This window comes from Lepisosteus platostomus, chromosome 17 (genome assembly GCF_059453375.1).
Source record: "Lepisosteus platostomus isolate fLepPlt1 chromosome 17, fLepPlt1.hap1, whole genome shotgun sequence".
Classification (NCBI taxonomy): Eukaryota; Metazoa; Chordata; class Actinopteri; order Semionotiformes; family Lepisosteidae; genus Lepisosteus; species Lepisosteus platostomus.
In genome coordinates this window covers 21,620,774-21,647,057 of record NC_142627.1, presented here as the reverse complement: position 1 = coordinate 21,647,057, position 26,284 = coordinate 21,620,774, and the positions used below count along the sequence as shown (strand labels likewise).

The window sequence follows — 26,284 nt, the reverse complement described above, 5'->3', positions numbered from 1 at the left end:
TAGACACAGTAAATTGTCATTTTTACTAGCGTGCACATCAACGCTTCATTTGAGGGGGGAACACAGTGACCCTGAGTCCTTATGTCAAAGTTGTAAAGGTATTTTTACTAACCCTGTATTTTGCATCTAATCCCTCTAATCTTTGACTAAACCTACCAATTCAAACCTTTAAATCCTCTGCCAATTATCCTACTATAATAATAAATGAAATGTCAATGTAATTCTTTTTCCCTTACCTTTCAGAGACTGTGTAAAAGCTGCAAAACTAATTTCTTCTTCTTGTCATATTTCTTCGATTATACAGTTGTCTTTTGGCAATTGAGGGTGTTCTTTCAATGATGCTGTTCATTGCTTTTCCCTCTAATTTAATTTTTTCTCCCCTAGCTTTTATCTAAAATTGCTCTCTGAAAACCAATCAAATAATTCATTTTACACAACAAACTGCAGCAAACGGTGTTTAAGTCTTTATGCCCCCACCGCCAGGGCTGTAATTTAAAATGCAATTGCCGTTCAACCACAAACAGGTCGTTCCACAATCCTCAACATCACAGCAGATGTACGAGGTGCCTAATCATCTCTCTCCAAAAGGAAAACCTAATTGTTGTACCACCAAATTATGGGATCACTTCATGAAAATAACAGCCTATTTTTTTCTGTAATGAGGCAACTGAGGACACGAAAAAAAGACCACGCGCTCCTGTTTAATACACAAAGTGCTGGATGATAACAGGACACAAGCCTGATAGAGAATGCTGATAAATATTTTCATTTCAGGGAAAAAAAAACTCTGTAGCTCACACCTACTTTTAGTAAGAATAATTCCATTTGTTTTCTTGCTCTGAGAAACAGTGAGAGACATTTTTCTAATTAAAACTGCTTACATTTGTGAATGAGAAAATCGATCGTGTTCTTTTTTTACCGACGATGGGAGTAGCTGCACTGAAATCTAGAGGTCGTGTAGGGCTAAAAAAAAATGAGCTGCGAGATCACCATCCAACACAGAAACATGAGTAACTTACTTAAGGGAAGCCACTATCCACAGAAGCATAAACAGGGAAACTAAATTTAAACCTAAAAATAATAAATAATTTCTACTTCCTCGTAGCTAATGCTGACATAAGCTCATGTTTTGCGGCTTGCTAGATAATGGCGAAGGGTTTGAAACCCTGAGCTGCTGGGCCTGGTTTGGGATGGGAGACTGAAGGATGCCTGTTTTTTTGTTAGAGGCACTTGAACATGGGCTCCTGATATCATAAGATAAAGAGCAAGTGAACTCGCCTGGTACTTTGGCGGGTCTGATAGACCCCTCCCTTAAAATAGGAGGCTCCTGTTTGAAGGACTCACAAGGGATGGTGGGCTGAGGGAGCCTTTATCGCAGAGCTGACCCAGTATGTCTTACACAACAAAGAATCACTGGAGGAGCCTCCATCTCCTGAAACTGCTTCTAGAAACCCAACCACTACTAGCACCATGAAAGCCCTTTATACACCCAACCCCATCCATGGCTTGAACCAAGGATCCATGGTGGAATGTGGAATTTAACCCCTCACCAACAAATCAGTCACTCACTGACAGCCAGCGAGCCTTTTTAAAAGTAATAGAGGCCTTTCTGACCGTCCCTCCAACGACCAGCCCACCATGAGGAGATTTCTGACGTCACCTCTTTGTCAGAGCTCCAAGGCCGGTGGAATTCTGGACTGGACAGCAGCAGGAAAACCACAGCAGCAAGCACAGAGGACTGACCGTGAAGCGCACTGTGAGCCATGGTCAGGGGGATCGCCCTCTCGGGCGGCTGGGCTCCAGTCTGGACCTTGTGAGTCTGGTAGTACTTGGGTTTGATGGCAAACTGCTGTGTGGAGCTCTGGTGCACCGTCATGGTCAGAGGAGGTCGGAATCTGGGAGAGAACAAGTGGAAGGAAAAACATGTTCAGACATCTGCGCGGCGGTTCCAAATAACAACAGCATTCCATATTCGCACCAAATAAATAAGAAGATTAATAAAAACGTACACCTGAAGCGGAATTAATGAAATGCCATACAACTGTCGTCAACCTTCTTAAAAAATCTGTCTCTGTTAAGAACACATCCATTCGTTTGAAGTGCTTCTACACGGCAAGCATAAAAAAGCTAGATTAATCTTACATTTTCCACCTTTTTGAATAGCATGCTATCATTTTCATCTGTCTGAGTATCCCTTTTTAATTCCAAGCTGTTCAAATCTGGCAACCTGCAGCGTGATGTGAATCCATCCCAAGCAGTTCGGTCTGGCCGGGGTTTCAGTTCGCCACGCAAGTGAAGCCATCACATTTCAGCGGCAGTGACAGCCTCAATCAGCAGCACAGCCTGTGTCTGCGGTGCTTCATCGCATTCATGAACTGGCTGTAGCTCAGCCAAAGTCGCCACATGAGAGAGCACTGTAAATTAAACCTCTGGCTCTTGAGAATGGGGATACCAAGCACTCCCTTCCAAGAGATCAACCAAAATGAGCCATTCCTCTACCGAATCTCGCTCATGTCAATCAGCCAGGCCCACCCTGTGTGCCAAAACTGAGCTGAAAAAAAAAGAAAACACATGAATCAGTCTCGGCAAGGAAATGGGCAGCTAGTTTGTTTTCTTGAGTTTCTGAAGGTCTTCGTACTCCCAGAGCAATGCTAGCCTTCCTTGCCAGGGCCCCCGAAAAACGCCTGTGATGGCAACATGTTGTCCAGAGGACGAATTTAATCTCTCATGTGGTTGGGTGAAGCATCCCAGATACTGCCTGATCGTCGGACACCATCCAAAAACTTCATGCTTTTGACTGAGCTCTTCCGAACGAGATGCTGGAGCTGACACCAAAACACTGTTCAAAATGAATGCGAGAGGCTTTTCAATGCCTCTTGCACTGCAAGGCTGCCTGTCCACCTTCCGCAGGTCAAAATGATTTTTTCCAGGCATAGCAGGCCCAGATCTTTTGAAAAAAAAAATGAGCAGTTTTAGAAACAAACAGGGGTATGGTTTGACGAGCAACAACGACAGAACCACAGGAAATGTGGTGGGAAGTGTGAACTGAGTCCCTGCTATGCTGTCGAAGTGGACTCTGTGGGATACTTTAAGAGACAGCTTGTTGGGATTCCTGGGTTCTTAGGCTACAGGAAACCAAATAAGGCAAGTGAGCTCAATGGCCCCTGCTTTGGAATAGCGTCTACAGCATTAAAACATCAGCAAGAACATTTAAACAAGGCGTATTTCAAGGCATTCTGAATGGTTTGGGATCTGGCATGCAAGTTAGACAAGTAATCTTAAACTAAGCTAAGTAAGCTTGCAAATATATTTAGAGGATCAATTTTAAGTGCATTGCAGCTCTGCATTTCAAACAGTGGGTGAATTTCAGTATATCTGTACAAAACCCTGCTTTCAACTCTAACCCACACACGAGGGTGACGATGAACTCCATTTTCAACACTGTTGCTTGAGTTCCACGCCAGCTGTTTGCCTGACCTTTGATGCCACTGTGCAGATTTGTCTCATTTCAATCCTTGTCCATAGGTCTTGCCCGGTCTTGTCCCTCTAATTAACTTGGCTTTTTTTAAGTTAACCAGGGTATCATTTAACTTCAGCACGTTCTGCACCCTCCAGGCATGTCAAACGCACAGCATACAGTAAACAAAAGAACATGTCTATATGGGTACTTTCTGAACTTCAGAAAGCCACGACTGTTTTAGGAGATCTTTTCAGACCTCAGAAACAGAAACATAACAAAAGATGACATTGTGTTCAACTTGAGAATGTACTTCGTTTTGACATCTCAAATCAAATTGTTTAGGGAATGTGATGGAAAGTGAGGAAGCGATCAAAAGACAACTTCGAATGGGCAGATTTCTTTTAGAAGTTACCAAATATACTGCATAGGAGCGAGGAAAGATTAATTCCATGCTGAAAGGTAGAAGGAAAAAAAACACCCGTAGGAACATCACTGAAAAAGGCTCAAGATTTTAAAAAATTGCAAAAATACATTTCACTCTCTATACAAAGATATTTTTCCTGAAACTTTCCTGAATCTAACAGGGGATATTATTGGTATGCTCAAATTTGTGTCATTAACATATGGTTAGATTACAACTAAAGGAAAAGTACTTAAGCACGTAAACAAGGTGAAGAAACTGCCTCCTGGAAATTGTGCAGAACGTGTTCTTTAATGATCCTGTGTTTTATGACACCCTCAGGTGATTAAGTTTAAAAACTTGACGTGCTAAAACGCCTACTAAGCTTCTGAAGCCTTCCACTTAAACAAAGGCAAATATTTCAGCCCTCAGGTCACCTGTCTCCTTATTCTAACGTGCGCTCATTTGTCACACGGACGATACATCCTGGAAGTGTTTAACAGCAGTGGAGATTAAAAATAATCCAAACAGGGCATTTCGAGCTGCCAGAGCCCAAGCTCAGAGAGGGAGTCTTTGGAAGAAACCCTGGAGTCCACACGCGGTTTCCGACTGAAGTCTGGCTATTGGCAGCCCGAAGATTACAAAGTAAGCTTAGGCCATGAGCTCACTCGCTCCTCTGAACTGTGAACAAATCAATTTGTCTGGGAAACTAAAAGATCCCCAAAGAGTTTGGCTTGTCAAGACACAGCAGTTCACAGGTGGAAGGCAGAAGCCTTTCTCAGCCCCCCAGTGCTCTTCATTTAACACAATACTCATACTATGCTTTTTTTCTGCATTACACTGACAGGATTTTTTAGTAGCGTTCCAAACATTTTCAGAAAGTAAGCTACATGTTAAGCTTTTCCACATGCTGGTAAAACCGCAATTAACCTAACCAGCTGTAACATAGTGATTAGTTCCACTGAGAGGGGACGTGCGTGAGAGAGGCAGACAAATGGACACCTCATTCTAACATATATTATGAACGACGCACTGACAAACTGATATTGTTTATGACCGGCATGCCCCAAGCCAGGCATTTCGAGGGTACAGGGCAGTAATTTACAAGGCAGTATCTGGAAAAATAATAAAGACAAAAGCATTTGGTGGGGGCTCCTGTTCTCCCTGTCTGGTGGAGTTACAAATCAAGGTTAAAAGTAAGATGACACAAGGTGTTAAGATAATACTAGAAGTGTTCAGACAATGGCACTATTTTATTCCTTTTATAGATTTTTCTTGAAACCTGGAAAAAAGCAACATTTCTCTTATCAGGTTTCATTCAATTCAACTGGGGTTCAGACCAGCTGGTTAACTTCGCTCTTGCTTTACACACAGGGGACCTCTAGCAGTTGCCTCAGAAGAATATCAAGTGTTGCTCTTTGGCAGTTACTGTATATACAGCTCAGACTACAGGCAGCTAACTGTACAAACGCTTTTACTTACAAGGGAGTATTTTTTCATTGCCCAGTTAGGCTTTTTAGTAAGAAGGTTCATCAGCACTCACCCACTGCAGCCAGTTGGCAGCACAAGATGTTTTGCAACAATATATATTGTTTGTGAAGTTTATATGTGTTTTATATTAAGTGCACTAATCCGCAGGCATTACATCTACAGCATATCAAATGAGAGGCGCCTCTTCTCCAAAGGTGTGGCCACCTCATGCTCAATACTCAGCAGAGTGGCTGCACTCTCATACCATGGCTTGAGCTGCTAAACAACCCTCCCAGCTGCAGAGATGAGTTTTGAGACTGGAGGGCAGGCCAGATGAACTGCAGTACGATTCTTCTATTTTTGGCCCGCAGCTGAAGAAGTCTTTTAACACAGTGTATGCTTAAGAGAACCTCAGAGAATAGGGTGATTTGTGAACAGCACGTACAACACCTCTCCACCGACACTCGCAAGACCAGCAACATAGGAACCTTGTTTATCTTACATGTCTCACATCCCAGCACTGAACAGGCCCAGCCCCACTGAGCCTGTGAAGCCTAAAAACAGAAGAAATCCTGCAAACGAGAGCCAGCCTTTCAGCTCATCTAGCTGATTAACAGAAGAATCTGATCCACATATTTCTTGATAAAAGCCAGGGGATAAGCTTCAGCTATATGGCTAGGTAGTTTGTTCCCTACTCCCACAAGCCTTTGTGTAAAGAATAACTTTACACAAGATTACATATTAAGATTATACTGTACAATACAGTATATATAGTACTGTATATAGCATCAAATGTATACATATACAGTATATTGTTTGAATTCTGGCATACTGTAGGAACATGGAAAGTCAGAGGGGAAGGTTGGCAACTTTGTGGGCATTATTGAAGGGATCCATCACAGCATTTATTTCTCTAAATGAATATCAGGTGAAAAACCAGCTGTAGATATCAGTTGACTATAAGGCTCCGTACTCCTAAAGCCTGTGGGACTTTTTTATACTAAGACCCCCCCAAAAAACACCAGTTACGCATATTTCATTGCCACTATGTCACAATCGCAGCCAATGAATACAATTCTGAGCTTAACATTTCCAATCCTATTAAAATAAAACAGCAGAATTTCAATGCATGTTCACAAGGGGACCTCCAAAGGAACAAAGTGTCTAAGTCTAAGTGCATGAGAATTTCAAGGTGCTGTACAGTCAGAGTCAAGATGTTATCTGACTGGATTAACAACAGTTTTCTTTTTGCTAAATCCTACAAATCTGTTTGAATGTACCATATTTTGTAAACCTCTAAAGCTGTTTGTTATTTTCCTTCTTATCTGAGAAAATGTAAATCAGATAAAGGCTAACTTTCTTTTAATGTGCAAAATGCATGTTTTCTACATCTGCAGTGATTTTCTTTTTTTTTAAATCACACAACACTTCAAACACACAATCATTAAGACATTAACTGAGCCACACACTAACAGAGCTGTGAAACCTGGCAATACGTAAACAGATAAAGTCTCCTGGAAAAAATAACAAAAAGGAGGGTCTTCACATTCTGCATTACCGAAAAATCTCAAAGAATTGTGAGAAGGTCCTTTTCCAAGATTTACTATTGCAGATGAAACTAGGGCCAGCTGTTCCCAAAGCCACACACAGAAGGGAAGTCTGCTCTAAAACATTAAATCTGTAAAGCACATTTCACCCCTGAAAATAAGTTCAAGCAACTCTGACTGGCAATAAACACACGTTTGTCGGACCATACCGACCAAAATACTGTAGATAAACTCAAATGAGGAATAAGATTCAGCGAGTACTTTAAGTTAAAGAAACATTTATAACTGCAATATGTGCAAACAGTTTGCTTTCCCTTAAAGGGGAGCTGCTCAAAGAACAGTTTATCCAATGAGATATTTAACAGACGACACAGAAAACCACAAGTCTCACAATAGAGTGGGCTCTGTGATCAGCTGCTGGCTCTACAGTGGGAGTCTCTAAACCAGATGAGAATGTGACATAGTAAGACATCACATCATATGAGTGCATGGAAAGGCACAGTAATGTCCAGCGGTAGTTCTGAAGTCAATGACTTCTTGAGAAATAAATATCCCTGAATGCCTGCAATGTCTCAGAGTTCTATAACGAGCAAAAAGGCCTTTCAATTACGGTCATTGAAAATCAGTGAAATCAGAGTGAGTAGATACTGTAGAATAGTTCAGTTACTCAAAGTATTGTAAGATGACTAAGCTGCCCAGGTCAAGAAAGGGCGTTTTTCAGCAAGTCATTTAAAGCAATGTATTGAAATGCATAAGACCATGACTAACGTAGCTTGTTACAGGGCACAAAATATTTACACAAGGTTTGCTCACTTTATCCTATTAGTAATTCCATCCATCCATTTTCGAACCGCTTTATCCAATACAGGGAGCTGCAGCCTATCCCAATAAGCAATGGTAGGATATACCCTGGACAGAGCACCATCCATTGCAGGGAAGACACAAGCGCACACACACACACCAGGGCCAGTCCATTACAGGACACCCACAGACACACACACTCACACCAGGGCCAGTCCATCACAGGACACACACAGACACACACACTCACACCAGGGCCAGTCCATCACAGGACACACACAGATACACAGACACACTCACACCAGGGCCAGTCCATCGCAGGGCAGACACAAACACACACACTCACACTAGGAACAATTTCCCCAGAAGCCAATTAACCTAACAGAGTGTAGTGGAGTGTAGGCTGAAAACAGAGCACCCAGAGGAAACCCACGCAAACATGGCGAGAACATACAAACTCCACACAGACAGTACCTTAGGAATTGAACCCAGATCCTGAGTGCTGTGAGGCCTCAATGCTAACCAGTGTGCCACTGTGCTGCCCCTGTACAGTAATTATTCTTTGTTATTTTTTATAACAGCAATAGTATGGAATAGCTACTACTGTATGTAAAACACGCAAGATATTTCACAAAACCAAGGCTGTAGGTATATTTGAAATTAAAATGCTTGGGAAAGAGGTAAGAAAAATGCTCAGTTCTGTTACTGTTTTGTCCAGTTGTTCACAGACAAACTTGGAAATGTTGAACTTACTGTCTTTCACTATATTTGTAAAGTGATGCAAGGTGCAATTAAAGCATTGGAAAACGAACCAATTATTGATTAAATAAACAAATTCACTTTGTTTACTAAATGACTTAATCCAAGTGTCCAGCAAGTGCTCTGTGAGTCTCTCATGGTGCGCCTGTGAGCTAAGTTATTATTGGCAGTTGAAACAGAAAGCACAGTCAGAACCTTCAAAATGAGTACATACCCAAAAGTAACAAGGAAAAATATGAAATAAAAATATCCAATTCTTTGGCTATACTGAGTTTCCAAAAAAGAACAAAATAACACAAAATAAAGATTATTTAGCATTTATGTCTGTAAACATCCATGAAAGTTTTCTTTAGTAATGTTGGCTACAGTCTTCTCAAAAGGGTGATGCATTAAAACAAACCATGGGTTTATTTCCATTATGTGCAATTTAATAAAACTGAATGTTGCAAATTAATTCACGCTTTCTCATAATATATTGTATTCGATTATACGGTTTTAAAGATAAAATAGTAAATGGGAGAGAAATTCTAGATATGACAAAGAGACATGAAAGAAAAACGGCAAAATATTGTACTGTACTGAAAACACACACAAAGAAGGCTCCACGGCCGAAACGTTGTGTATCTTTTCTTCTCTTTTCGGCATGGAATAAACCTTTACCTGTTCCTTTGCAGCCCATACATGCTGACGCAGCTCCCCACTTGAACTATATTGTACTGTACTTGACACAAACCTATTAAAGACAATACCAGATGACCGGTGTGTTCCCTGCAGTGATGCTAAAACGGTGAATATATAGGTAACGAGCACCCACTTAGAAATGTAAAAAATATTTCTTACTGCAAATTAAATAAAAAAAATCCTGACAAAATTCAATCTGATTGATTGTAGTTTTTGGACACAAATTCAGTCTACACTTCGTAACAAACTTCCTTCACCACTTCTTCTCGATGATGAATCTGCTGTTCCATCGTGTAGCCGGGGTCTTATCGGAAGATAAGTGAGGGTGGGAGATCAGACAGACCTCAGTCCAGTCTGTTTGGAGTCCAGTGGGAAGACATTTTTAACGTGTGTGTGTGTGTGTCTCTCCCAGGGGTCAGAAGGCAGTGAGTCCGAACAAAGAGGGGAACAGCACGGGCAGTCGACACCGACCTCTGTCTCTGCCCCCCTTCTCAGTGACAGGAAAACAGGCCTCTGTGCAGCGCAAACAAACAGGATCTGATAGCCTTGTAAATAGCTGGCATTCCACTGTTTTTAAATAACCATACACTACCCATACACACACTCTCAATTCCCAGAATAAAGCAGGGTATCTCTTTCCTGGTTTTCTGACACAGGCTGAAGGGTCATGGCTAAGCACTTCCCCACAAAATGATTCTGGGACTGGCTGGAGCCACCAGCAAGTCAAGTCGAGAAGTTCTTGCGCAAACTCTGACCGGAGAACTCAACATCTTTAAAGTTCAGACCTGTTTTTTTTAATCAGTCATGAAATTCGTATTGCAACTCAAACAAGTGCCTAACTCTACATCAAAGCTCACATTTATAGAACAATGATATTTGTGGCATAGTACATAAGTGGCCTATTCTTGAGTATTACAGTATGTTACTAAAAGATAAGAACAGCTGGCTCAAGGTTTAAAAATGGCCCTTGTAAGATACTATATGTACTCAACATAACAGGATAAGTCACCTGATTATGATCAGCAGTGTATCTCATATCTTATCTTCACATATCTTATCTTTTATCCCATCTGGTTGATCTATAGTGAAGAATGGTATTTACCATCACATAATTCCCATTACTCATACTTCGCCCTACTACCTAGCACAAGCAACTATTTACCACAGTGCACAGAAGCAAAATCTCAGAGCACTACTTCTTGAGATTTCAGGGTTAAAAATGAATAGATGATACATTAGGGGAATAACATCATAATGAAGAAAAACACTGTATAAAATTCGACTTCACTACACTGAAATTTGAATGTACAGAAATTAGACAGAGCAGCATTAACATCACATCGACAGAGCAATTGAAACTAGGTTCACAAGGCCTTACAAAAAAGCAATTTCTTAAACTATTTTCACAGTCTGACATTTTTTCTTTCATCCAGAAAATGCTATGTACATGCACGTCTAGTAAATTTAAAATATTACCCAATCAAAAGTGTAAGCTGAGCTCTTCAGCTGCTTAAAGAAGAATTTCTTAGAAATCTGAAGTCAAAAACTGTAAAACATTAAACTCTGGAGATACGATTTAATTGCAGTTGCAATAAAATATCTGCTACACACTATGATCTGTCAAGAATTATGTGTTTTTTTTTAAAAAGCTGTTTTAAAGGTATCTAACCCCCAGTTAGGAAACCCTGGTAGCTGATACTATGAGAACTTGATTGTACTCATTTTTACACAAAGCTATCAGTGAACCTACACAATATTTACTTTCAGAGGCCATGTTAATACATAGTTCTCAAGGGAACTGACATACTAAATTCAGCTGCAAAGTACTGAAAAAACTAGACCAAAGAACTCTGTATTTGTATTGTACTAGTATATATCTTAGTAAGATTTTTTACATTTTTCCATACTGTTTCATACAGTATAGTTAATGATTCGCACATGGTAATAAAAAGAAGTTCTATTGCTTTTTATATTTGAACAGAGGAAGCAGTATATACTGTAACTTTTAGACAGAAAATGGAGATGCATCCTTGCAGATGTGTCAAAATACTTTTTGTCTTTGTGCTTATCTACTTCAGTCTTTCAAAAACAAATAGACTCTAACATACCATGACCTTTACTCAATTGTGTCCATCCCGTGATTTTTAAATTAATGTTAAAACCCCTGCAAAATACAGAATACTTCACAAAATAAAGCACTCAGCTTGCTACCAGAATAGATGTCCTGGACACATGCCTGGTCCTTGCATATGTGTCTCCATAAAGACTGTGACTGCAACTCCCCAAGCACAATGCACCATTATCAGACATGTTAAAAGATGACTGGCCTAGAGATAGGGCACATCTGCCTACAGCACATGTCCTCATGCTCTCCCTGTGTGCGGAGGCAGGGTTTGTAACTGAGACATGATAAACACACAAATGGCCGGCTCTGACAGATCAGGCTCTGTGCCGGCTTAAAAACATTAACCGTGGACCGTGGACCGCGCAGGTCAGTTCTGAGCGCCTGATGGAGACAGATCACCGCAGAGCCTTCATCAGCCTGTCATGTACCTGGGTGTGTGATAATATTGGTGTGGGCTGCTGTAGCTCTCCGGTCACTGGCTGGCTGCATTAGACCAACGGGAATTAAAACTTTACCCGAAGAAACACCACTTCCTCTAACAGGAGACACAGCTTCCTGGACACGAAGAAACAGTCTTACTGTGTAACGAGCTCACGTGGAAAAGCTGAGGTTAAATTCAGGAAGGTATTCTTTTTAGTAAATCTTCAAAGTGTCCATCACTTTAGGAATCTAGAAATAATCCTGAAAAATTACTTAATAAATAATAATAGTAAAATGAATAAAGGTAAAGCTATGGACACTTTAAAATAAAAGCCCGGGGGCTTTTGGATGTTTCTGTAACAGACTGCTAGAGAGCCACCTGCACCACAGCTCCTCCACTGCTTTGAACAGCCTAATTCCTAACATTTGTAAAGAAAACAAAGCAAAAAAAGAATTTTCCGAAACAGTACAGGAGGGCTTTTGTTGGCCTCTAGACTTCTGCAGTAGCCTTCCTCGTGGCTCCAGGGCTTGGACCCAGCTCCTGTTGGCAGACAGTACCCGCTGCTGCTCCCTTGCAGCTGTGAATCTGCGTTTCAGACGAGCCCCGAGCTTCGATGCCGAGCTCCAGCACGCTGTTGGCACCTCCTGTGGCACTGGGTTCCATGCCAGCCAGCCAGCAAGCGCTTTGCAGGGCACTTTAATAGGAACTCCCATGGGGAAGTGGCACAGACTTGGGCTTGGAACAGGACCCACTTGTACTGTATGTGGTTCAAACCAAGACCCTGTGAGCTGAATCGAGCTGCACAAAATCACAAGTGGTACTGTATAATGCCACCATCTCTTACCCAGGGGAGCTTCTAAAATAGGTCTTTAAAAACAGGCACAAATCATCCAGCGGCTTTTAATATAGAGACAGAAGACACATCTTAATTAAGACTCCTGAATCACTGAATTGTGGGATTTCTCTTCCATAGATACAGAAGTTCTAACCACAAAATGGGCAATTCAGTTAAGAAGCTGTATTGAAATTGATGCATAAACTACACTTTGACCAGTATAATACAGATACGTATACAGATGGTCCAGCAATGCAGATGCAACATGTATTGTGAGCACATCAAGGGAAAGGTTAAGAGCACACTGTCAAATTTCTTCCAATATTTCTTAACCTTACTCTTCTGAACTCAAATATATGTCATTCCTTTAGAGTTTCATGAGCAAATGAAGACATGTCAGCACTCAGCTCATATGTGCTGAAGAGGTAACGCACTCTCTGCTCCCACAATGCCTTTCTCTGGGATATCAGTTGACATTCCCGCCTTTCCCTCCTTCACACACTGCCTTGCACCCAAGTTAAAAGCGATTTTGCCAAATTAAATGGGTCCTGTCCCCTGAAGTTAGCTGCATAATTAAGCCTCACCTCCACATGAAAATGAATTCCTACATGCACGATGCACATCCTAGGCCACAAGAGAAACGTGCCAGCAAAATGTCAGACTCAATTACGTTTTTATCGACGCTGTTAAAAAACACGAGCTAGAAAACACAGGGAGCTTGGTACCTAAAGCCACCTGCAGCCTAGGGGGGAAACAGATGAGTTAATATTTCAGAAAAACACCTCATAGCCTTTGAAACTGCTAGCTGAGCCACACTAACAACCATTTCAGTCGAATTAACCTTCTATGTCTTAGGAAAGGAAGAGGTCCACTTAAGTAAAGTGATATATTATGCCTCTTCCATGTTTATTTTTAAAATGTTGCATATGCATAACACAAATGTCACAGGGTAACACGGACCTTAACATTATTGTGCCTGTTGTATTTCTTTAGTGGGGCTGTATTATATTTTCAAGAAGAAAAAAAAACTCTCAGAAATATGAATGCAAAATAAACGAATTCATCACTTGAAGAAATGATTGAACACTTTCTTTTCTTTAAAACCCACAGTACAAAGGCCTATTAAGCTGTGTACTCAGAGTGGGTGAAATCACTCCTTGATCACTGCTCTGAAAGCAATAAGCACATTGACCAACTTAAATAAAATGCAAAAGTATATTTTTCCACAAAGATTACACAGATTATGGAATCAAACATCTCTAAGCATCGTATCTTGTGAAAGATCATTTTTTTTACAGACCATGATAGAAACACTACATTATGGAGCCCTTTTGGTCTAAATTGCTTGACTGGCCTCTGGGAGATTAATGATCCAAGAGTTACATTAAGCTGTTCTTGAAGGACACTCCAGAAATGTCTGTTAACATTATGAAGGGATGGGCTGTTTCCAGTCAGCTTCTGGGACCCCAGCAATTATCCAGAACTTCAATATGTTTTGCAATAATAAACTCAAACCAATGTTAGAATGTTAGGACTTAAAAGCATATACATTAAATTCATGGATGTAATATTAAAATCGTGCACAGCATTAGTTAAGACTTCATTTAGAAGATTGTTAGTAATAATATATTTCTGTAATAAACAGGACATGCTGTGTTGTTAAATAAGGGCAATCTGGCGCAGGTTAAAAGAACTGATTCTTTGCAGACTTGGAACAGACAAGATACAAGCACACTTCAAGGACTGAAAATCTTTCAAGAATTCACAGAATCGATCCATCTGACTTCTTCCGCATAAACTGAGAACGAAAGTCTGTCCTACTGACATGCTAGAATTACAGATTCTTTTTAGTCTTTATAAAAAAATGACAAGGGTGTCAAATTATCTAAGGTGCTGAAAAAGTCAACCCAGCGGACTTCTTCAGAATCAAGGATGAGACACAAACTAGGGGACACAAGAAGAAACAATGGGAATAAAGGAACAAACCTGAGGACAAGAGGCACATTTTTACACAGAGAGGAGTAGGAGTGTGGAACAATGTAACTAGCCATGTTGTCAGAATGGCAGAAGAAAGGATCTGGAGACGATCCTAGGGTCAATGAGCACCTTGCAACCAAATGAGCGACATGACCAGAATTGGCATCTCTGATTTATAGTCTTTGTTAGGTACAGTAATACAGAACACATGAACAGGCTAGGTAATACATATGACTGTATACATGGAATTCGCCAAAGTCAAAAGGCACACAAACTTGCTATAATTTCTATTATATTAATATATTTTATATTAAAAGCTACAAGCATCAGAGTCAATTAATTTAGAATTCTTCCATCACAGTGTAGATAGATATTAAAAGGGCAGGGACAGCTAAACCTAAATGCATTTGAATTACACAGGGTTGACTAGGAAGGAATCTCAGTTGTATCCAATCAGAGGAAGAATTCTCAGAAAGAAAATAAGATACAGCCAACAGCAGTGTGAGCTCAAACTCCAACATGTGCCGAGACACTTAATTGAAAAGCTCTGGGCCTCTGCTCTGTTTCCATTCACCTTTGATTGATGTTGCAGATAAAGTCTTAGCTGTTAAACAGGAAAAGAAAAATAAAGAAAAAAGAAACGGAGTGGAAAAGTAAAAGGGCAGCGCCAGTCAATACACCTGAAAGTATTTAATCTCAGCTGACCCAGGTGAGCACCTAACTGGCCCTGCTCATTGTGAGAGGAGGGCCTCACTGTCCTCACTGATACAAACGGGGTGTGTGTAGATAATTAAGTGCAGCTGTCGTCTAAGCCTCATTAATGGTTTGTGGGGCACACCAGACGGAAACGTGCAAGAAAATCTGCACACCTAATTTTCTGATTGCCTTAGGCTGATCAAGTAACTTGACAAAATGTTTACCATTATACTAAAAAGAGCTATGTATGAGCAAACCTCTTCAAAAAGCATACAGTACATGTGAACTCTAAGTAGTTGTATCTATATTGTATCTAGTTGTATCTTGCGTATACATATACAGTACTACATCATGCATATCGCATAGTTGTCTCTATACAACTGTATCCATAAAAAAATATCATAACACAATCCAGGAAAACTACACCACCGCTTTATGAAACATCCAGCAGGTTACAGGGAAGCCGAATCCTATCCCAGCAAGCAATGGGGAGAAGGCAGGACACACCCTGGGCATGACGTCAGGCATACACACACACTCACACCAGGACCAATTTTTCCCAGAAGCCAATGAACCCACCAGAATGGCTTTGGACTGCAGGAGGAAGCCGGCGCACCAGGAGGAGACCCACGCGAACACAGAGAGAACATGCAAACTCCACACAGACAGCACCCCAGGTCTGGAGCTGGTCCCAGGGCCCCAGTGCTCCGATGCAGCAATGCTGACCACTGCGTCGCCGTGCCGCCCCTCTCCATGAAACAGTCCTATCAAAATGGCAAACCATCCTTCTGAGCAGCAGTTCGCCGGCCGCCGACACACTGATACATGACTTACTGTTGAGGAATGGGCTGCTGCTTCACTGCCAGGGTCATCTGGGCCGCAGAGCTGGCCGGGAGGCCCTGGGCCGGGCCGCGGGGGGAGGCCTGCTGGGGAATCGGTCTCTGCGGTACCACGGCGTTGTGGCCGTTGCCGGACATGGTGGGGGTTGAAGGCAGGGTCTTCTGCTCGCAGGCTTTCCCCTTTGTTCCTGGTTTGCAGACGCAGAGCTGAGGCCGTAGACACATTCCTCCGTTCTGGCACGGTGGCACGCAGTTGGCTGCAACACAAACCGGAGCCGTGAGGGTGTGTCAGTGAGTCTGGGCTCGGGACAGCTAGCGCCCACTCCCTGCCCTGCCCTGGCCTTCGAGAACGGGTCCCTCCCTGCCGGGTCCAGGCAGGTCGGCTTTAAAACCGCTTGCTAAATAAGCTCTGTGAACAGACTAGAAAGGGCAGAGAGAATGACCACTGAATCTCCAGGAGGTTATTTGGAAGACAAGGAAGAAAAGAAAACATGCTGTATGGAGAGCCCAACCGTTCACCAATAGTACAATCCTGGAATTAACATATACTTCAGTGTTTTTGTTTCAATAACTTAGGTGGAAGCTATTAATTCTAGCTTGTTTTCCTATAATTCTATTGATAACCTGCAATGCACTGACACTTAGCAAACCAGAATGATTTAGCTATCTTACAAGTAATGCTGTTGTAGAAAGGGGTGAAATATTGTGTTCTTAATGGCTGAGAGCATTACCACAGCCTAGAAGGGATGATTCTGTACACATTTACTGAAATGCATTCAAAATCAACAAATGTGTTTTGGAACTAATAGGATTCTTGCATTTTTATGCCTAGCTATATAAGAGATATAACCTGCTATGGTTCTTCTGTCAAAAATAGTATTGCTCTCTTCGACATCATTAGTAGCCAATAAAAATACCTTCTCTGTGGTTCCCTGCATAGCGAATGACTCCCTCTTCCAATTCGTAGTCTGACAGTAATTTACTAGAACATGCTCTGCAATCAATTACACTGCTCCTGCACCAATGACATCATGTGTAATAGGTTACAGCATCAGAGAGTGGACTCTGAAGTCTTGGATTTTACAGCAGTCTGGCAGGTAGCCTGTAATTACAGCGGTCTCAGCTCAGCTCAGCTCATGCTGGGGTTGCCATTCTTCAACAACAAAGCTAGCCTCACGGGTACGTGGTCCAAAACACAAATTTACTTCAGCTCCCTGTTTTGAAGTCTCCTGTTCATTTCCTCTGTCCTCTGGATAGGAAACAGTGAGATACAGTGAAACATTTGTCAATGCCATGAGCTGGGAGACCCTTAGTAATACTGTGTGCATCATATCCCTTTTTGTACACAACTCAAATGTCAGTGACTCAGGAATGCTGGGGGCTATGCAAGCACAAACTGTTTCCAACTTTCCCTGAACTTTTTCCTTTGGTTTTACCAACTGCGAAGCCAATTGAATATGAAGACAGAAAATACATCCTTTGAGATGGTGTGATCAAGGTAACGTCAGTTCATGAAATGCGTCCACAACAGGGCCAAATGAAAAAAGATCCTTACAAAAGGAAGGCGAAAAAACATACAAGCATAAAATGATACTAGTATAAAAGTATATAAAGCTATTAATTATTAATAAAAATACCTTCAATTAATTCATGACAGGGGGCTTTGGGGTAACTGGAATAATCATGGAAGAACTGATTAAAAGAATTACATAAATCCAGGAACTGAATTATAATTATTAAAGGAAATATGAATGCTTTTTTTCCCCCAGAACACTCTATTCCTCTATTCAAACTGCTTCAGCCAATTTAGGGTCACAGGGGTGGCGGAGCCTATCCCAGCAAGCAACAGCCACAAGGCAGGATACACCCCAAACTCACATAGATACTCACACCAGGGCCAATTCTCCCAGAGGCCACTTAACCTACTAGGATGGACTGTGGGAGGAGACCCACACAAACACGGGAGAACGTGCAAACTCCACACAGACAGCACCCCAGGTCCAGCACTGAACCCAGAGCCCCAGTGCATGCCACCCCCAGAACAGTTTAGGAAAACAGAAGTTACATTATCATTCCATGTGTAAGGCAATAATACGATACAGTTACTACATCTGGAAAGTGCAGATGTTTCTTTTACCAAGAAGCAGCCTGCAAATGAGGCAGAAACATAGTCTTATGGAATGAGCCGCTGGATTTATCACCTCTTAGTAAGACGCTGCCTTTTGATTAGAGGATTATTAGGAATTCTTATCAGCTTCAGATCTGCCATTCCTGTTGAAATGAGCAAACCCCAGTGATACATGAAAGAAGCACAGCCAGCTCCTGAGTGAGATGTCAATGATAATGTCTCTTATCGCACACCTGCTCTGCATTCCCTCTCTATACACGCCTCACCTCACCACAAGCATGCCCATCAGTCCTGCAGACTCACAGCTGAGCAAACATGCTGGCTTTATCTGACACCAGTCTGAAGGGCTCCTGCTCTGCTCTGCACCGAAAATATTTCAAGGCTTCAGAATTTCAGAGGGACTTATTTTTGTTTGGTCTGGTTTGGCGGACACATCGAACTGTGCGTGCAGCCAGAACGTGTTCTGGACGTTACTGTAAGGAGTGCATTTGAAACACGATGCTTTGATTCTTGGAGGTTTTAAAATGAATCCATCTGCCTCTGTATAGAGTAGAGTACAGAACCTCCTCTCAAAAAAAAAAAGCCCTCTCACCCAATCCAGACAAGCCGTCATTACTGGGAACACTCACCCCATGCCTCAACCTTTGCCCTGTTGCCCAGTTCGCTTCAAAACAGTTCAGACCATCCCCGATGTGCTGTTAAATCTCAAACCTACACACCACTCCTAACCCACTCACTGTCAAGACCAGCACCCTTGAAGATTCAACTGAAAAAATGGTAAAAAATGATTGTGTGGGGAAACATGTCAAAAGCATCTTCATAGAACATTATTTGTAGGGAATTCCTTAGCAATTTAAAGGTAATAAATTATATTATAGTAAGAAAGAATCAGATAGCGTATAAGACAAGGTTTACGTAAGAAATTCAGACTATTCTATAGTCACCCACTATTTCTAAGGCATTAAACAGCCATCGTTTCACAATTAGAAAATACTGGTTTGAGAACAAATACTGTACATTTTGAGTGCAAATACAGCAGTTTGACTACAGCAGACGAAAAGTGCCTTGAAGTTGCGCTTTCAGAATGTGGCTTTGTACTGTATATTTCAGAATGCACAGATTATCAGGTTGCACATGGGAATATTTCTCTACCCTGATACTAAATAAACACAGCGGTTCATATTTTTTATACCATGAATCCAAAAAAAGCACACAGATCGTTAGACATGCTATTCTGCATTTGGCGCAGCCCTCTGAGCAGAAAGAAATGCATGGTATGTGTGTGGACAAAAACACACAGACACTAAACACTTCTGAAGTCTTGGAGTGAGAAAATGTTTCGGATTAAGGGGCTGGGATCTAGCGATGGTCTCTACCACCAACAGGCAACGACGCTCCTCACAAAACGCAAACAGGAGAGAAAAGACAGCCAGCAGATAACCTGGCTTTGTATACAATGTGCACTGTAATGGTTGCTTGTCTGTCAAGACAGCAAGGCGGATAAAATGGGGGTGTACAGTATATCTGCCCACGGTTTACCAATCAGCGACCTTTGAGTAGCGTGTTCATCATTGTTCTCCATAAAAATGCAGGTCAGTGCTTAAGAATCTTCACGTCCAAGCAGTGTTACTCTCCTATTTCCTCACCGCATGTATACCTCCATCAGATACAGTACAGTCATGACTCTCCTCTCACTTCTTAAAAGTACAAATACTGCTGAGCACCCCAAAGGCTTTTAATCTTTGACTGTTCTGTGGTTTAAAGACTCTTGCGATCTTTGAAGAAAAACAGAACATTGCAAGAATTTGACCATATCTGAGTGCTTTAAGAATTCATGCAGTTTCCAAGTTCTGCACACTACAAAACAATTTGCCATTACCTATTTGGCCCTCTGGGGAAGGAAAATAAGTTTTCAATGGCTCTTCAGCTCTGCAATGCAGTGACTTTAAAAGCAGCAGAGATATTTTCATGTCCTGTTTTGTCTAGCCGTGATGTCTGCATTCGGTCAGGCTTTTGATGGGATCAGACTGGGAATATTTTCAACTCAAGTGATTCCCTCCAGTTAAACACGGCACACATTTTCTTCACTCAGATAAAACACACACTTTATCTGAGATTCTCAAAAGCATGCCCTGACAGTCACAAATCAACAATGTTATGTTAATCAACAGACTTTTTTTTCCAACACTACTCAGATTGTATTGGATTTTCCAATTTTTTCTCAATGGGACATAAATCTACAATTTTGTGGGCTAAAAACAAGTCTGAAAGCATTAACAACCTTCTGGCAACCAGATCCCATCAACTATCATCTGTTTTCTTTCAGCACTGCACAGAAAACAGAGCTAATTAACCATTCTTTTAAAGAACTAGGCTTCAAAACTGAGAAGCATTAAAGCCTAAAGCGCTCTGTACACATCATTCATCAGAAAAAATAACTCTTTTCACCACCTTCACTGTCAGACAGACAATATCTTTAGACACAAAAGAATTACCGGACAATTAGCAGTGAATAAGCTCATTACCGCCAAAAAACAATCACTGCTTTTCAGGACATCCCTCTCTGACATATTTTACTAATTAATTATCTTTTAGATAAAATCCCTGGAGTACTTTAAATACCTACAGTTTTTCCACTTATATTGCACAATATGTGGCGGATGCTTCTTGTGTTGCATGTCCAGCTGGTCATTCTTTAAAAGAGAACAGCTTTTAAAGTTCCTGGTTTAAACCTGAGCTAAATTAAAAATCACACTGATTGACACACTGAAAGGGCCCTTTATGTACAGCTTAACTCCGCTACGAGTAAAGCTGTGCCAGTATAAGCAGAGTTTTTTTTTCTGTTAAGGACCCTTTTGTTTGGCATTTTTAAGGAGGGAGGGGTAGATTCTGCTAAACATTAGTGAGCAAATGAGACCATAGACTCTACTGTGAACAGATGGGACAATTGAGCTACATTATATCTGAGAACACTGCAGCAGAAGCAGAGAAGAAATAAGATACGTGCCTTCATATATGTAGGAATCAGTGTAATAGTTAAGATCCACGAACTCACCAGACGTAAAAACACCTCAGTATGAATGGGGCAACACAGAACTGTAGACCAAATCCAACCTGACAGCTGTGGTCCTGTCAGGCTCCTTTCCTGATTGCTGTTACAACACAATTTCAACTGTGAGCGGAAACAAAACACTGAACCAGGCCACTGAACTGCTCAAGGATTATTTATCTAGAGCACGCTAAATAGTCATCCACTTCCACGTGCCGCACGAAACCACAAACTGTGAGTCAAAGGGAATTAAAAGCGCCCTACCGAAAATAGTCACCAGAGGAATTTGGACCTGGTTCATTCCCAATGCCCAAAGACACTTCCTTGTCTGTGTGAAGAAGATCTTTGACTGAGGACCTGCCTGCCTGGGCTAACTCTTCCTCTGTCCCCCCAGCACCTACTGCACAGAGAATGATCTGCAAACCATGACACTGGGGACCCAGAAAGATAAAACTGGGGGCAGCATCTCAGAGAAATCTGGCTTCCTGGAAGGGCTTCCTGGATCTAGAGGATGGTGAGAAGACTGTTCACATTGTAGGCCAACGATGGGCATGGAAATGTCCGGACAGAAAGATGCAGGAAACAACTATGACAGATCAGTGGGACATACTGTCGAGAGCTTGAAACAAGACAGGCCAAGACACGCATGTGCTGTTTAGGAGAGGGTTAATCCTCTGGGTAAGGAGTGCATAATAGGCAGGTACAGTATGGTAAAATATTATCTTCAGCACAACAGAGATACTGTATTAATATGCACTTCGTTTTTTTGACACCTGAAAGGGCTAGCTCTTTCCTGAGACCTAATCATGACTTCACTGCTGTGCACAGATCAGTCAGACTCAATTTTAGGAACTCTCCTTTTTTTGGTCCCGATTTTTATGTAATACTGAAGAGGTCCACTGCAGCAAAGAAAAATTACCACATTTTAAGCTGCAGTTAAATGCAATCAGCAGTCTTGTGGCTTGCCTATAAAAATGTCTGTTAGTGGATCTGCCGTGGATGTGCTCCCTGACTTTGTGCTCTGGGCCTGACTTTGTGCGACAGGCTCCGGGTGGGATAAACTGGTTTGAAATAGATGGATGGTATGGGTTTCAGGTCACGCAACACTGTAAAACCGGTCCATCGTAAGAGCAAATGGATTCGACTGAATTCTTAAAACCTTCGAGGTTGTTGGCATAATAATAATCTCATCCCCCCCCCGCCCGCCCTCCACTGGACCCTGTGCAGTGTCCGCAGGGCCGTGGTCACCCAGTGTGAACAAGGACAGCCGCTCGATTCCATACTCACGCTTGGTGCACCTCAGCGAGCCGGGTCCCTTGCTCCAGCCGTGACAGCACTGCCCTCCACAGACATTCACACTGTAACAACACCCGGAGAACACATTACCGCACAGGGCGACAGCCGTGACACGGGTCACCTCCACCGCGGGCACTGGGACACTTTCACTGATCCGTTACTGAACGCCCTTCACCGGATCAACGCTCCGTTTCGTTTCAGCAGGCAGTTTCACTGCAGTGAATCAAGGAATTCATTTAAACACTTTCGCCGTCTGGGCTGGAGTCTCAAGCCCAGAGAGCTTCAGTACACAGCTGGGTACTTTTTGATCATTGTTGGATACAATTCTTTGGGTTATGCATACAAATATGCATTTTACATCAAAATCCGTACAAAAAAAGTAAGAATGTATAGTCTAAGGCGGATTCTAGAGGGCAAGAGTGTGTATAGTCATTGCAATTGTGCATCATTGTTGGATTACATTTATTTTGCTTGACCGCTTTTAATTTTATGTCAACGCATTATGATCACATTTGTCCCCAGTGCCTGGAATATAAAATCATTCATCAACATCTTATGAGTGAAACTATCCCATTCTAAACCTGCCAAACATGATGTCATGCAACAGGTACCGTTTGGGAACCTTACTGCTTTGTTAGAAGTAATTAAAATTAAAAACGGTATTATCAACACACTACCGTTCTTCCATAAAATCAGAATGGAAAGCGACGTAAAACACCTCATCGGGTGACTTAGCCAACTTTTAACTCTGGGAAACTTTCTAAGAAATTCTTCCCGGTTCTTGACAAATTCCTGCTCGTCCCACCAGTGAACTCCGGAGAGGTCACGCTCCCCGGCGGGGGGCGGGCTCCCAATTTCCAGACAGACCTGCGGCCGTGCAAAAGGCACGTCTCTGTGCCCCGTTTTTCTCGCGTCGGAAAGCTCCGCGACTCCCCCCAAATGCTTTTACAGATTACGCACGAAGCGGCGCATCATCGCGCCGGCTTTCCCGGTGCGTGTCGAGGCTGGGAGGTGGTTAACGGCGCCGGGTTGAGCCGAAAGCGAGACCCCCGCTTTGTCTTACCCCGATATTTGGATTTGGTGGCCCTGGTGGACAGCGGGAATGGCGCTGTGGCTTGCATGCCGGGGCTGCTGCGTGAACTGAGGCTGCTGTCGGAGCAGCCCGCTGGGGCTCGCCTGGTTTCCCATTCTGCGCGTCCGGACTTGGCCGCCGAAGTTGGCCGTCACTTCCACGTTATAAGAGCGCCGCTGCCCGACACCGTCTGTCCGCGAAACCGAGCTCACTCTGTCCGGGCCCCTCTGTCCTGGCTGCAGCACGTAGGTGGTGTATCTCCTCAACTCGCCCTTGTCTGTGGAGGTGAACGCCGGTGAAACAAATAAACCTATGGAAAGCAGAATGTTCCATCTAACCCAAGCCATTTCCACGAGTTTCCTTCAGGACTTTGAAATCTGTGAAGCAGTTAGGAATTCCTTGAGAAAGATCCTTTATGCTGGCCTCCCCAAAAAAAGTACTGGAATCCGTGTAATATATATATATTAAAAAAATACCTCTGAAAAAAAGATTTAGCTTTATGTCTTTTAACGCAAGCAAAAATATTCTTTATCTGTTTCCCTGAGGGTATACATTGATATTCAGCGCCCTTGACAGACTACCAAATTACTCCAAAATAAAATACAAAATATAAAGGAAAAAAAAAGATTTTACGGATATAAAACTAAATAAAGCTCGTCTTATCACAAAGAGGGACAGGGGGAGGTGAGCAGCAGATGTTAATAGCCGCTCTGGCTGGGTCTGCGTAATACTTGAGCCTTAAGATCACATTGAAAAGTCTTTAAAAAGTTTCACTGTGTCAGGGCTGGAGTCTGTCAGTGCTCAACAGCCAATCCCCGGCAGACATGACGTCATGGACAGCAGTCTTATTGGAACAGGGGAGCAGGGCTGAGCCCCCGAATTTAACAGCAGGACGGACTGAGCTCCTAGCAACAGCAATAATAATAGTGAATTTTAATAATGATATATTGACCCAAGTTATCGATAGGAACCATCCACGCGGCGTTATAAAGGCAGTATTTTCAGATGTAATTCCATTATCAGAAGCAGAATCGCTTTTATTCGCCGGTACGAGTCGGGTAGGGGAATGTGCCTTGGTACATTTGCAACCTGCTCAACACAAAACCCACACAGGTGCAAAAGGAGCCTTAACATTACTGACTTAGTTGCATTGGACAACATGCGAAAGATGGGGGAGTCACAACACCTTCACAATCTGTGCTCACGGTACGGAACATGTAGACAATACAGTACAGCATACAGTATATCATGAGACACAGGCACATTCATATTTTACAATACAGTGCGAATATACGAACAATAGACTTTGCAGGCAAGTTCAGACCATGTGCGAAAGAACGGTCTGAGGAGTAAGGTAAATATGTTTATGGATATGTAAACATATCTACCCATTTTTGACAAAACGTCCATATCGACAGGTTCTAAAAGCTACTTACAGTTACAAATCCAAATACTAAAAGCAAAAAACGCAACTTTCGTTCACACTGAAACAACTGGATGTGACTCACTGCTGATTGTGCTGCTGCTGCTGCTGATGGTTGTTGTTGTTTACACTGCAAACACAACCGTCTCAAAATAATTAGTTCTACTGATGCATGCGGCTTTTCAAGGCCGGGTCGGAGCCCACGAAGTGCGGTACAGTAATTACGGCCGGGGTTAGGAGAGGGAAAGTGGGGGGCAGTCACACAGCCCACGATTACTCAGGAAGCGCTGCTGGCTTGTTTGAAGATCGGGATCAGAGGGCCTTCGACACCGCCGCAAGCAGTCAGCTGAGAGAGGCGACTTCGTTTTCTGTAACAAGCCCCCATCCTCTCGGTCATTTTGGAATGAGATGCAATGCTTGTTTGATCCAGAAGCTCTAAGCAGTCATGTTTACCTAAGAGCTTCGAGTCCTCTGTACCTAGGCCGATGCGTTTCCCCCACCGCCGGAACAGCAGACCTGTAACCGCTTGTTAAACGAGTACAGGTCAGTGGGGAGTCACATTGCAGCGCTCGCTAGATTTATAGCGCTGGGCCAGACTGTCACACACTATTCAAAGAACGTTTGTTTGTCGACATTCGTAGGTCACCAAAGTTTTACCACCCAAAAAATCAATGCTGTTGTGCTTGAACTTGGCAAAGCATAATGCTGTTGCTTATACTGAATGTCCAAGTGGACTCGTGTTTCGTATTTCCGATTGACTGTGTAGTTCACACTGTAACCGTATATCCTGTACAGTATGTTATCGATTAACTAGGGTGGTTAAATGGTAGAACGCATGGACCTTTGTGGAAAAGACGTATTCTTTGGACCGACTTTAGATTTACTTTTACATTTTAATACTTTATTATTCCGGAAACGTCTCATAGTGCCCCTCCTAAAAATCTCATCGTTATACGAAAACATGTATAAAATATTAATTTAAATAAGTGGTATATCATTATGAGTCAGAGTGCATTAACTTTAGTTGCCATCATGAGGACATTTGATGAAGCGCCAATAAATTATTTTCTTAAGCTGTACCTTATTAGCGCGATTATAATGTCGCCACGACTGAAGACAAAAAGCTACAGTATTACAACATATATAACAACACATTAGTACTTTAATCAGGACGCTGCCTGTGCTTGGGTGTTGCTGTTAGTGCTGTCATTCGTTAGCAAATCATCCTCCTCCTACAGTGAGCTACAAAGCTGCTTCTGTCTAAATTGTTCTGCAGTGACTCATTATTACATTTAAAACTGGCAA

The 26,284-nt window shown here is 42.3% G+C and overlaps 1 protein-coding gene across 5 annotated transcripts in view; it reads right to left on the bottom strand.

Annotated features, from left to right (window-relative positions):
* The window catches only part of ltbp1 (latent transforming growth factor beta binding protein 1), a 102,121-nt gene extending 77,813 nt beyond the window's left edge, over positions 1-24,308 (bottom strand). For all 5 annotated transcript variants that reach the window (XM_088609875.1, XM_088609880.1, XM_088609877.1 and 2 more), the window contains exons 1-4: positions 23,548-24,308; positions 22,476-22,546; positions 16,007-16,268; positions 1,744-1,895 (exon numbers count right to left, since the gene is read on the bottom strand). In XM_088609875.1, the coding sequence (XP_088466001.1) occupies positions 1,744-1,895; positions 16,007-16,268; positions 22,476-22,546; positions 23,548-23,903 (841 nt within the window). In that variant the 5' untranslated portion in view covers positions 23,904-24,308. The remainder of the gene's footprint in view (positions 1-1,743; positions 1,896-16,006; positions 16,269-22,475; positions 22,547-23,547) is intronic.
* Positions 24,309-26,284: the final 1,976 nt, after the last annotated feature.